Genomic DNA, 13,043 nt, shown 5'->3' on the forward strand with positions numbered 1-13,043 from the left:
CGCTGATACAACCTTTAATGGCTACTTTAGCTATTATTACATTAGCTAACTACCAACTAACCAGATAACATTAACAAATTGACAAGCACTAACTGGGCAGAATGGCTCTTCAGATGACGGACGAAATTGGAGGTTGTCGTCTGGCTGTCCGAGATTTGTATGTTGCATGTCTTGCAAAGCGCTGTTCTTCTTTTGCCATCTTGCAAAAAATTCTTGAAGCCAAAAGCTATGACCCTCGGTACCCCTCCGGCTGACATGTTGATGTGATATCTGATCTAAGTGGGCGTGGTGTGCGTAAGGTACGAGAGGGCATGACTGATGATAGTGTCGTGATCCAGTGATGACAACGCTATTCTCAGCCTGCGCTCCAGCTGAGTAATCAACTTTATTTTTTAAAATAATTTATATATTTTATATTCAAACTGAAAACATGATGTGATTAACACTCAAGTCATTCAAGTCATCGTGTCTCAAGTCAAGTCAAGTCCCGAGTCTTTAACTTCCAAGTCCGAGTCAAGTCTCAAGTATTTTATTTTTTGTCAAGTCAAGTCACAAGTCTTAAAAATAGCGACTCGAGTCGACTCGAGTCCAAGTCACCAAGTCACAAGTCCCCATGTCTGCTATCTGGATATGAACATTTTGTCTCTGTACACAAAGTTAGTGTACAATCATGAGAAAATCTCCATCTGCCATGTCCTTCTGTAAACTCACGCAAAGTAACCAAAGTGGATCATTGTATATTTTCCTTAAAAAAATAAACATTCCCTTAATTTCTAATGTTTGATATGTAAGTCTCCTCCAGTGCTATTAACTAAAATTAAAACAAAATATAGTAAAAGTTAATTAAATAAAGCTGAAATCAAATTGCTAGCCAGTTTGTCCCACATGAGGAATTTAATGAAACTCTGAAGTGTAACAGAAGTTTGGTAATTCAAGTGTTTTTGGTATTTGAGTAGTGCATTCATAAGTACATTTATATGGTACAGAACCATGGTTTGTTACAAAAATACTACAGGTACACTTACAATGCTTATTTCTTTAAAAATGATCTTAAGATGTTTTCTTTCATGTTCTTATACCAGATAATATTTTGTGATGATTTACTGTTTTATGTATCAAGGGAACAAAACAACCAGAAAACTACACAACTTATGAGACGCATCACTCAGTTACAGGCTTTAAAGGTTTTACTGTTGTTGTCAAATATACAAAGACAAAACAAGTCTATAAAGTTAGTGCACTACCCAAAAGACAGAGGGCATTGATTTAATTTAAAAATTTATAATCTTTACAAAACCAGATTTACATTCTGAAGACACCGAAGCGTGTTTTCTGTGTGGGGGCGTTGAGAGCAGCACTCAGACTCAGGCCTAGGACGAGACGAGTGTCAGCCGGGTCAATGATCCCATCGTCCCACAATCTAGGAGGAAGTGCAACAAACGTGAAAATCAGACATTACACAGGGAGGGGGAGTAGTAGGAAAAACTAATTCATATGCCCATGTTGTCTAATAATGACATACTGTACTGTTTAAAAGTGGCACCAGTAATATTTTTTTAAAGAAATACATTTCTTTCAAAGACATAAAAATCTTACTGACTCCAAAATGTAAAAACAGTGCATTACACTAGCAAAAGCAAAAAGCAAAATTAAAAAAAACTGCGTGCATTTTATGTAACACAATTTAAAGCTACAGTCCATAACTTTTTTTTGGTTAAAAATGATCCTATATCAATATCTGAGCAAGTACATAACCAGCCAGTGTTCAAAACTATCGCCTTACTGTAGCCTGTCACACAACGGTTAGCTTATAATAATGTTTTCTGATTTGAGTGGTATGGGTATGTTTTCGTGGGAAATTCGAGCATGCCACCGTGTCATTACGTCACGTCTGTAAACATAAAAAGTTGTCCCGGCTACTAGGCTAATCGCATGTGAGGATCCTGGAGGATGATAGCCTTTTCTAACAGCAGCTAGAATAATTCATTTTATCATTTTGATGGCGGACTGTAATCCAGAAAGGACACGCAAGGAAGATAATTCCGCAAACAGCTGCAATTGCAGGTTTACAAACAGAGATGGCGACGCGGAGGCAAAACTTAAGGACTGCAACTTTAAACATCAGTTATGATGGAGGCAGTCGTGGCCTAATGGTCAGACTTATAACCCAAAGGTTGTGGGTTTGAGTCTCAGTAACGGCAGGGATTGTACTGTAGGTGGGGCGAGTGAATGGACAGTGCTCTCTTCCACCTTCAATACCACGACTGAGGTGAGACCAAACCCCCAAGTGCTCCTCGGGCGCATACGCCACACACAACGTTCACTTTCACTTCACTTCACTAAACATACATGGCTAACTAGTTACCTGGCACTGGAATAATATGGGTTTCCCTCCTCCTCAAAGCGTTTGATAATTGGCTCTTTCATTGCAGCTTCCTGTTCTGCTGTCAGCTGGAAAATAACCAAAAATGTGTTAAAAGTTAGCTAAGATGTGTAAGCTATATGCCTTTTTAACTCTCAGTAAAACATCTAACTTCATTTCCCAATTTCCCTTTAAAGATTTATAAATTCAGTAAATTGGCAGTGTTTTTCTTTCTTTTTCTTACCTCTTTTCCTTCCCTGGCTTTTTGATCCTTAGTTATTGTAGCCAGCACTGTGGCTGCCTGCTCCCCTCCCATCACAGAGATCCGGGAATTAGGCCACATGTACAGGAACCTGGGGCTGTGAGGTGGACACACAGTCACTTTAATGAGGTAGTTTATCTTGTGCTCTTCAGTCAACTGGACACCTGGAGTATGTTTTTAGAGTTGTACCTTGAGCAGGTAAGTTTACTAATAATAAAGCTTACCCATAAGCTCTGCCACACATGCCATAGTTCCCTGCTCCATATGATCCTCCAATGATGACAGTAATCTTAGGCACATTGGCACAGGCCACAGCGGTCACCATTTTAGCTCCATCTTTAGCAATACCCCCAGCCTCATACTCCCTGCCAACCATGAAGCCTGGTAAAAACAGGGAAAGACAACATCAATTTCACTAGACACACACATACGATTCTCTGCTGACTCATTCAGTATCAGAGCACTGTACTGTAACACTATGTATGCACTGGGATGAACTATACATACTGACCTGTAATATTTTGAAGAAAGAGCAGTGGAATGTTTCGCTGACAGCAAAGCTCAATGAAATGCGTTCCCTTTAAAAAAAATAAAAATAAAAAATGGAAACAATCATTTAAAAGTAAACATTGTCTATCCACTTTAACCGCATGGAAAAGAGCAACCTGGAAGATTATACTAACCAATTATTTGGGTTCAACAGAAAAATTCATTTTTTAAGAGTAGATTATGAGTTTTCATTTTTATGCGTACTATTTCATTTAAGCACAATGGACCGTATGCATACTGACCATCTATGTATTTCTGCTAAAGTCTCAGCGCAACACAAGCTTCTGGTATTCCAGTATTCTCCCATAGCAAACTGTGATAGCTTTTCTGTCGTTTTTCTAATAACTGATGATCACAAATAATTATAAGGTCAGAACAATGATCAGGAGATACTCACCTTCTTTGCAGATTCTGAGAACAGCACACCATTATTGCCAATAATTCCCACAGGGTAGCCAAATATCCGTGCGAAACCTAGAAAGCAAATGAAGGAAGCCAAAACAAAGTCAGAAATCAATGTTGAAATTCAACCACAAAAAGATGTTTATTGAAAAACATCCACCTGTGACGAGTGTGTCTCCATAGAAGGCCTTGAATTCATCAAATCTACTGCCATCAACAATACGAGAGATAACCTGAAATTTGAAATTCAAGTTCTGTCTGCTGAGGCAACATTTCAATAGGCTTGTATTTCTGTGATCAAACTGTGGCCATTACCTCTCGAATGTCAAAGTTGCGTTTGAGGTTGTCTCCCACAATGCCATAAAGCTCATCGGCAGGAAACAGAGGAGCTTCAGGAGGTTCAACAGTGACCTAATGAGCAGTGGGCAAGTTAAAGAAAATCAGCATCAAGTCATGAAGCATCTCTGAGAAGACAAGAGCAGCTGTGTCCTCACGTCAAGATTCTTCTTGTAGTTCAGGCTTCGAACGGCTTTCCGTGCAAGATGGAGGGCGTGATTATCATCCAGGGCATAATGATCAGTCACACCTGACTTTCTGAGGAGAGACAAATGTTGAAAAATATATTAGTCCAAACAAGCTCAAAACAAGTGTATATTGAACACACAAGGGCTTCTCGAACCTGCAGTGAAGGTCTGCACCTCCCAGGTCTTCAGCAGACACCTCTTCACCTGTAGCAGCTTTTACCTGTTGAATACAGAGTGGAACATTTATAAACATAAGCAGAGAGTCATATCATGCTCCACAAGCCCCGTTCACACTGCCAGCGACAAAGCGGCATGATCCCATTCATTTTCAATGGAGAGCTAGTGACTTTTTTGTTATATATGTATATATATATAGATTGTGCTTGTATTTTTTAAAGACATGTCCAGACATGCAGTCTACCAATAACATTAGAGCGACAGCACTAGGAACGCCCACAAGCGTCTCCAAAGTACAGTCTAACCACATACAGTGCAAAGTCGCTGGCGGTGTGAACGGGGCTTTAGGACAGTAACACCTACCAGCGGTGGTCCACCTAGAAAAATGGTCCCTTGTTTGCGTACAATGATGCTCTCATCAGCCATCGCAGGCACATAAGCGCCCCCTGCTGTACAGGAGCCCATCACAACAGCAATCTGAAACATAACAGGTAAAATTGATCTGCCTTGATGAATCAGCTCCCTTCGAGATGACTGAAAGCACAATTGTCATGTCAGTTACCAAACAATGTTTATATGAATATATTTACTTGTGGCTATATATTCATAAATGAGTTATATCAATGGTTCTCAAACTTTTTTAGACGTCCCATCGTCCAACACAATTAAGTGAAGGCCCCCTATATTGATTAAGATATTTCCTTTGGTATTTTTGTTGCATAATGACAATGCTGCTTTTCGGATTTTTGTTTTTATTTTTTATTATTAACAGAATCTGGGAGTGTTGATAAATTAAAGCTGCAGTCTGTAACTCTTTTTTGGTTATAAATGATCCGAAATCAATATCTGAAGAAGTACATAACCAGCCAGTGTTCAAAACTATCGCCTTACTTTAGCCTGAGCACAACCCACACACGGAAGATAATTCCACAAACAGATGCAATTGCAGGTTTTCAAACAGAGATGGCGACAAAGAAGCAAAACTTACTGCAGCTTTAAATGATCTAAGATTCGTTTTGTAATTCTGGATGATTTGAAATACTGATTCTGTATGTTCTTCAATAAAAGTAAAAGTTAAGGGGAAAGAAGAAACATTTCACTTAAATATTATTTCATCATTACATCCTGACGTTTTGAGTCTTTAAAAAAAAAAAAAAAAAAAAAAAATTAAGATAGCCAATGCCCCCTGTTTAGGAACCACTGGCTTATATGAAAAAAAAAATACCACATAACAAAAAGTACCTGTGCAATTCCCTCCGAGGACAGGCGGGCCTGATTGAAGAAGATGCGTCCAAAGTGATCTCTGTCTGGGAACACATCTGCCTGTCTGGGTAAATTGGCTCCTCCAGAATCCACTAGAGGGCAACAGATCAGGGATGAAATAAAACCATTAGTAGGAAAAAGTTGTTTTCTACAGAATAAGAACCCTCTGAGAGAACTCACCCAGATATATGCATGGTAGATGGTTTTGCTGTGCAATCTCTTGGGCGCGTAAGTGCTTCTTCACAGTAACCGGATAATAGGTTCCACCTTTGACAGTAGCATCATTCGCAACTATAATACATTCCACCCTGTGAGGTACACAGGCAGGGTTTTATGAACCATAAACTCTTGCATGTTACTATCAGATGTAACAATGCAGACATATTGATTGTATCGTATGCTGCTCACCCTGACACTCGACCGATACCAGTGATTATGCCTCCTGCAGGAACCTCCTCCTGACCATATAACTGATAGCCAGCAAACTGAGAGAACTCAAGAAAAGGAGATCTGCATTCAGACAAACAAAACAAAGTTCAGTGTGAAACCAGTCTGAAATGAATGGACAGCAACATTTCAATCATCACATTTTAGTTGTTTGTTAATAAAAGTGAGTTTGCTTTCACCCAGGATCCAACAGTCTGTCGATGCGTTCCCGAGGCAGGAGCTTTCCTCTCGATGTATGTAGGTTTCTCGCTTTTTCTCCACCTCCTTTGAAAGCAGCAATGTTGTGTAAACATTAGTGTGAGGAAATATACTAGCTGCCACAAACTACCCTCATGTAATGGCTTCATCTGCTGTGTTTAATGGTATCAAATCAAGTACTTGGAACTTGCTCACCAAGTTTGATCTTCTCTGCTCTGTCCTTCAACTCCTTCACCAGAGCTTGCATTCGCTCATAATTTTCTTCAATGTGAAAGATTTTTTTTTTAATTATATAAATGAGATGTGTGTGTGTATATATATATATATATATATATATATATATATATATATATATATATATCTATACATATATGTATATATACTTATATATATATATATATATACACACACACACACACACATATATATCAATTTTCTAATTTGTGACCTTGGTGAACTCAAGGCAGGTGAAATATGAAAAGAGTACTTTTGCTTCTTTTAGTAAGAATCTTTAAAAGATACATTTATATATTTTGTTTATATATTTTATTAATAAATGTGTGTGCAAAATACATAAAAAAGACATGAAAAGTTTTGAATGATATAATCAATCAACATTTTTGATTAAGAGTAATATGAGTTAAACACTTGTAGTGGTCGTATCTGATTTTTTTCTCTTATGAGGCATATTTTGCCCCACGTCTCAAGAATCAGCGGCCGATAGTGCAAGATGCAAATAAAAGTTTCCTCGTCTAATGTATGTGTATTATATCTGAGCTATTTCACTGTCTTTTTGAATACTGATGCAGGCATGCATAACTAAGAGAACGTAAATATATTTAACTGTTACAGCGGTGCTGTACGTAGTGCACAAGGACACGACATGCACGACTGCCGAGGCAGATGAGTCCCTACTGCCGGCTGGCTGCAATAACTTGAGTCCGAGGCTTCATTCGTGGCCTACCTGAAAGACCGGAGACTGCAAGTCGGGCTGCGAGCCCACTGCCGCCACTTTGTCCACATGATATAACCTGGAGACCACAGAATTTACACTCCTGCTCCGAATGAATGAAACCACCGGTCTAACACAGTGCAGAATCATGGCTCATCCTCTGACTGACATGCAACGTCCCCTGGCCTCACCACTTAGGTTGGACAGCAAACGGTTAACTCCCCGCCCCCTTCCTCAGCAAATAAGACCGGCGGACTTGGAACAGCCCCTCTGCTCTTTAAATGCACTAGCAGCATCTCTGCTATTTCTATCATACAAGGACTGCCAGAAACATGAACTTCAGCAGTTTGCTTGTATCATTTCATATTATTGATCTCAATAACTGAGTTATGACCAGTGGTTATGACTCTTATCCAATATCCTGTTATTTTGTCAAAAACACCATTACATATAGCTTAACAAAAATTTTAATTTCACAAAACTTGTGTTCATCATGCTATTAATCGGACACTCCAAACGGCAGAAATATAGTTACAGTCGGAATAGTTTGTTCAGTTTAAATCACTCTATTTTCATTTTTCCTATTTAAGTGAAGTGTATCTTCTTATTTATAACTTCTCCATTGCTGTAATACACAGACTGTGCTACAGACCTTAAATACAACTAACTATTGGCAAAATCTAATTATTTATGAACATTCTTTATAATAAATTATCACTGAAGAAAGGTATTATAACCCTCAAAAGGGCTTTGCCCTCAGAAAGAAAAAAAAAGAAACACAGTCCCCATAAAAACAAATATATTTGCACTGAACAATATATTTAAACTGAAAATCAGTAAGTAAATTAATACATGTTTTTCCTTCATTAACATAATTTAATTAAATAAATTATATTACCAACAATTCTCTAACAGGTGCATTAGAATTAGAATTAGAATTAGAAGTGTAACAGTGTTACACATCATTCACTCTAGTGCAATGAACTGGAATAGTAGCAGGGAAATTGAACCAGAACATCCCAAATAAGAATCAATCCGAATCCACAACTTCAGTGAAGATGTCATCCAGTAAGAAGTGGGACACTTGAACAGGATTCTTATCAGCATCCAAATCAGAGACAGGAGGGCTATTCTGAGGAGACTGCACAACAGAGGATGTAGCATTAATAAAAACAACCAATAAAAAAGATGTCATCAATTTAAACCTTTCATTTCCGTATTTTACATTAATATAAGGTGTAATAGTTCACAGAATACAATGATTTGCTAATAGATCACAGCTTGTACCTGATGATCTGCTGATGTTCGGGAGGGTGTGGTGGATACTCTGGCTGGGGACGAGGTAGGTGTGGACGTGTTCTCATCAGTAGCTGTTAATGGTATACGATGAAGGACAACCCTTGGCGAGTATCCTGACGGCACAGACGGCTCCTCATCAGCATCGGATTCTAAACCAGAGCTTCTGCTTCCATTCAAAACCATAGATGCCTGATGCATCTCATTCCTAAGAGTACAAACAGATTTAGTAGTTGTTTTCACTGTGAACAGCACTAAATATTGTGATTTCAACAAAGAATTACATACGGTGTCATTGGCATGAAATGGAAAGCATCCTTACCCTCTAGAAGGGGTTTTCACAGTGACAGGTGTGCTGTGATGCTTTGGTTGCAGGACACTATGGGCACTGCAGATTTCCTCTACAGATAACCTTTCTAGCTGTATCCGACACACACTTGAGATCTCTCCTGTTTGTTGTCTTGTTGGAGTTCCCATGGACTCTTTCAGTTTTGATGTCTGAGTTCGTTGAGGTGTTGTCGGGGCAGCTTGGGTTGACTTTAGCACACAAGGTTGACCTTTAAGGCGTCTTTCAGGTGATCTTAATGTCATCTGAAATGTACCTTTTTAAGAGAAATCAGAAAATAAATAAATCAATAGCACAAAATATAATGGGGACAAAGATAAATAAAGTCAATGAAGAATGACTGACTTCTTGTTGGTGAGTTTTTTGCTTGTGATGCTGGCAGACTCTCATCTGACTTTGGCATGTCAGAAGTAGTGTCAGAAGTAGTGTCTAACTGGTGTACCTATAAAACAGATGTTTGCATTGTCATTGTTTAACGTTTTATACAGGTGAATCTCAAAAAACCTAACCAGGTCACATTTCACTCCAAAACAACTTTTAAAATGAATTAATAAATAGATATTTTGTTCATTTTACTCCCTCAATACATAATGTCTGGAGTTTTTTTTATTAAATTAATTTTATTTTATTAATATATTTTATTAAATAATTGTGATTATTTAACATTTTTGAATAAAGGAAAAAAAAATCAGTAAAATGTGATTATAGCATACTTCACTTGAAATTTCAGAGGTTGTCTCCTCACTCTTTGTCGGACTAAGAGCGATTTGTTCATCCTTATGAGGAATGCTTGAGACACACACTTTCAGGTCCATGCTGTTCTCTCCAATCTCTTCAGAAACAGGCACAAATGCATCTGACAGCAACATGTGGGAAACTCCTTCACACCAGTTCTCCATCTCATCTGAGTCCATGGGCAGCATATTGCTTTTGAGGGACCACTCTGCTGCTTGAGGGTCCAGGGACTGCTGAGGTGTAGCTGAAAGGGTCTGTGTAGAGGTGGGCTGACGGAGGTCAGTTTCTAAAGAGTCATCTTTTCTTTTTGATAATTCAGGATGCAGTGTGCCTTGAAAAAAGATTCAATATCAATTGAAAGCATGAATTTAGAAGCAAATCAAAAATCATTTGTTCAAATAATACATGTATGTTAATAGACACTTAATTTTGACAAAAATAAATAAAGACCAAAAATATGGTTCAGTTTTTTTCTCTGGATCTGTTGCTCCCAATGAAAAAGCAAAAGCCATTATTAATTGGTTTCATTTTTAACTTAAACTGCTATTTTAACTTTTTTTTTATATATATATTTTGCTTTATATTATTATTTTATACATTTTTACCTCTCCTACAGCCAGCTGTTTTCCATTCCACTGCCACAGACTGACTCGCAGCCATCTCTTCTGTTTCAGTATTTGTTGGTCTTTCAATATCTTTTGACTTCTCGACCTGTGGTAGTTAATAAATTTATAGTTTTGTTGAATTTTTTATTGGGATAAAAAGTACTCATGCGACCGATGATCTGTCAAAATACAGAAACATACACTAACTGCATCTTCTCTAAGACCAGCTGGGAAAGAGTCTTTGTGAAGGCTGCATTCTGCAGTCTCATCCAATACAGGCACCAAAATATCAGAGAGCACCATGTGAGAAACACTCCCACATGCCTCCTCACGGTCCTCTGAGCCAATGGGCAGCAAGCCAGCACTATGACAGAAAGACCAAACCATCAGTAATTTAACTAATATTTTGATTAAAACTTAAAATATACAGATCACTCATACCATGTCTCAGCACTACATTGTGTTGACTCTGACATTAAGGTTGACGAAGGAATGGTTTGTGATTGCTCGTCACTCTTAGGGGAATCTCCAGTCTTCCTTTTGGGAAACGTCATCTCTACCAATAACTTGCCTTAAAAGCAAGAGGCATTAAAAGCATCAGAAACATTACTCAATTAAAGAAAATTCATCAAATTTTTACAGAAACTAAGCAGTAAATTGAGAAATTACGGTTTCAAGAGTTTTTCACCACCTTTTGCCTGAGTCTGTCTTTTCCTCTTGGGTGATACTGATGGTCCCTCGTTTGATGATTGTGTCACTGCACATGACAGGTGTACAGTATCTGGATCCTCTCTCACCTGTAGTACAGATTTCAAATAAAAGCCAAATTAATTACGGGTATTAAAATTATGGACATAATAAAACAAAATAGTTTTGAGATTGTTAACATATTTAAAGTTATTATTATACAATTTTGAAAATGTAAAATATTTGGAAATAAGAATGTACAATTTAATATCCAATATTGACCAATGCCATTAAAATTATCTGATAGTACTCCTTACCCAGTATGCCATTCAGATAACTAACCTGTGATCTTTCTGCCACAAGTGGGCTTCTCTTTCCAGTTGTTGTCCTTTCCTTGCTCAGATCATCTTTCATGTCCTCACAGACGGGGAGCAATATATCAGTCAGCAGTATGTGTGAAACACCCTCATGTGAATGCTTTTCCTGGTCTTCTTCTGTAGCGACGGCACCCATGTGAAGACTGCTTTGGATGGAACTTCCACTCGCCATATGATCACCATCTTCCATTTCAGCAGAAACCGGCACCGATATATCAGACACCACCACGTGTGCAGCATCCTCATGCCCATCCTCTATTTTCAGTTCCTCTGGTTGCAATTCAGTGCTATTACAGAAAGTAAAAAAAAAAAGTCTATAATAACTGTACACAGATCTAAGGACATTTATTAAGATAGATGTGTATTACCATGCTGTTGTTTTTGGTATAAGCTGTTGAAGTTGTGAGGACGAAGCAATCACAGAAGGCTCTCCGTCGAACTCCTCTTTTGGAATATCAGAGAAATCTTCTTGATCAGACCTCTGTTCCACTTTAATGGATTCTTCTTTAATCAGATGTGCTGGTTTAATGATTAGAGCTGTGGCTGGATCGCTATACCCAAAGTGAGATTGCGAAGGTCTTGAGAAATCATCTTTAGTAGATGTTGTTTTGGGGATTTTTGGCTTCACTTGCAATTTGCCTAGAAGAAGGAAAAAGAGATTATAAAAGTTAAATGACACGAAACCTATCAGGTTTGTTCTCATGAGTCAAGCAAGCAAGTCCGAGCTTCCATTTATCATTTCTGATGTGCTTTATGTACGTGTTGATCAATAAAAGCCTAAATTAAGTCTGTTCATCATATAGCATCTCTTCTTAAGACTTGGATTAAACCACATTTATTTATATGGATAACTTTTACAATATCTAAAAGCAAGTTTCAGTTGACTGACCTTTCGATGGATGGACAAAAATGATGAGAGAATATAAAAAATATCTTCATTTGTGTTTCAAAGATGAAAAAAAAAATGGCTTTGGAACATTATGAGGATGAGTAAATGACGACAATTTGTCATTGCTGAGTGAACTATCCCTTTAAAATGATAAAACAAGTCAGTTAAAGGGACATTAATATCATTACCTCTCCTAAACAGCACAGTATTCTCTTGAGATGCAGATGATGTCACACATGATGCCTCTCGGCAAGTTTCAGGCTTTTTAGCAAAATCAGCCATTTTTTCCTTCTGTGGACACAAGTACTAATCAACTCATGTAATGTGGTCCTAGTAAACTTGAAACTTTTACGTAAAAAAATAACTTTAAGGAGACTTCAAATTGAAATGGACCACTCATCAAGCAATTTTATAAGGTACGTGATAGAAGAACTCATTTTTTTGTTTAAATATAAACAAAGACATTTACTTGGTCACTAACTGCAGGAAGAGCTTTCTCACTCTCTGTAAGACATACAGAAAAGTCCTCAGGTTTTTGGAGCTCACAATCATGAGGGCTTTCCTTTTCCTTATTAAAAACATCCTTCATTTCTCCTGATGAGAGTACAAAGGCATCAGCCGAAACCATGTGTGAAACACCCTTATTACCAGCTTCAGTGTTCCCCTCAGCACTGTGCATCTGTGAAGAAACATTTAGTGAATGCCTAATGTATCAAATTATAATACAGCAAAAACAGTGTGAATGGTCTGTTTCAACAGAACAGCCTCTGACTCACTGGAGGGTCAACAACAGAGTCCTCATCTGTCTGGAGCTCTTTTCTGAGAGGACTTTCCCATTTCATTGGACTCTCATCGCTCATATTTTCAGAGACTGGCACAATGGCTGTTGATATCACGGCGTCAGGTCCAAGATGTGCTCTTCTCTCACTGTCTTCAGGGCTTGATTGGATTTTATTTAGAACTGTTTGTTTT

General features: G+C 38.0%; 2 protein-coding genes across 3 annotated transcripts; both read right to left on the reverse strand.

The window, feature by feature from the left end:
• Positions 1-864: 864 nt before the first annotated feature.
• Positions 865-7,372, reverse strand: LOC109080907 (methylcrotonoyl-CoA carboxylase beta chain, mitochondrial). The gene is made up of 17 exons (XM_042757347.1): positions 7,149-7,372; positions 6,380-6,446; positions 6,166-6,250; positions 5,948-6,049; positions 5,720-5,847; positions 5,519-5,631; positions 4,640-4,753; positions 4,255-4,319; positions 4,070-4,169; positions 3,891-3,986; positions 3,736-3,808; positions 3,571-3,647; positions 3,136-3,202; positions 2,849-3,005; positions 2,607-2,721; positions 2,366-2,451; positions 865-1,420 (listed from the first exon to the last, which is right to left on the reverse strand). The coding sequence occupies exons 1-17, from the start codon at positions 7,284-7,286 to the stop codon at positions 1,303-1,305; spliced, it is 1,701 nt and encodes a 566-aa protein (XP_042613281.1). The 5' UTR covers positions 7,287-7,372; the 3' UTR covers positions 865-1,302.
• A 531-nt stretch (positions 7,373-7,903) lies between these two features.
• On the reverse strand, positions 7,904-13,037 carry LOC109086776 (mucin-17-like). 2 transcript variants are annotated; one of them, XM_042757325.1, is made up of 14 exons: positions 12,848-13,037; positions 12,589-12,750; positions 12,260-12,362; positions 11,551-11,821; positions 11,148-11,469; positions 10,810-10,915; positions 10,560-10,689; positions 10,320-10,482; positions 10,119-10,224; positions 9,492-9,844; positions 9,124-9,220; positions 8,755-9,034; positions 8,424-8,640; positions 7,904-8,277 (listed from the first exon to the last, which is right to left on the reverse strand). In XM_042757325.1, the coding sequence occupies exons 1-14, from the start codon at positions 12,929-12,931 to the stop codon at positions 8,167-8,169; spliced, it is 2,505 nt and encodes an 834-aa protein (XP_042613259.1). In that variant the 5' UTR covers positions 12,932-13,037; the 3' UTR covers positions 7,904-8,166. The 2 variants fall into 2 exon arrangements, with proteins under 2 accessions (XP_042613259.1, XP_042613258.1); XM_042757324.1 differs by having other exon boundaries at positions 12,541-12,750.
• Positions 13,038-13,043: the final 6 nt, after the last annotated feature.

The sequence above is a fragment of the Cyprinus carpio genome, chromosome A5 (assembly GCF_018340385.1).
Source record: "Cyprinus carpio isolate SPL01 chromosome A5, ASM1834038v1, whole genome shotgun sequence".
Classification (NCBI taxonomy): Eukaryota; Metazoa; Chordata; class Actinopteri; order Cypriniformes; family Cyprinidae; genus Cyprinus; species Cyprinus carpio.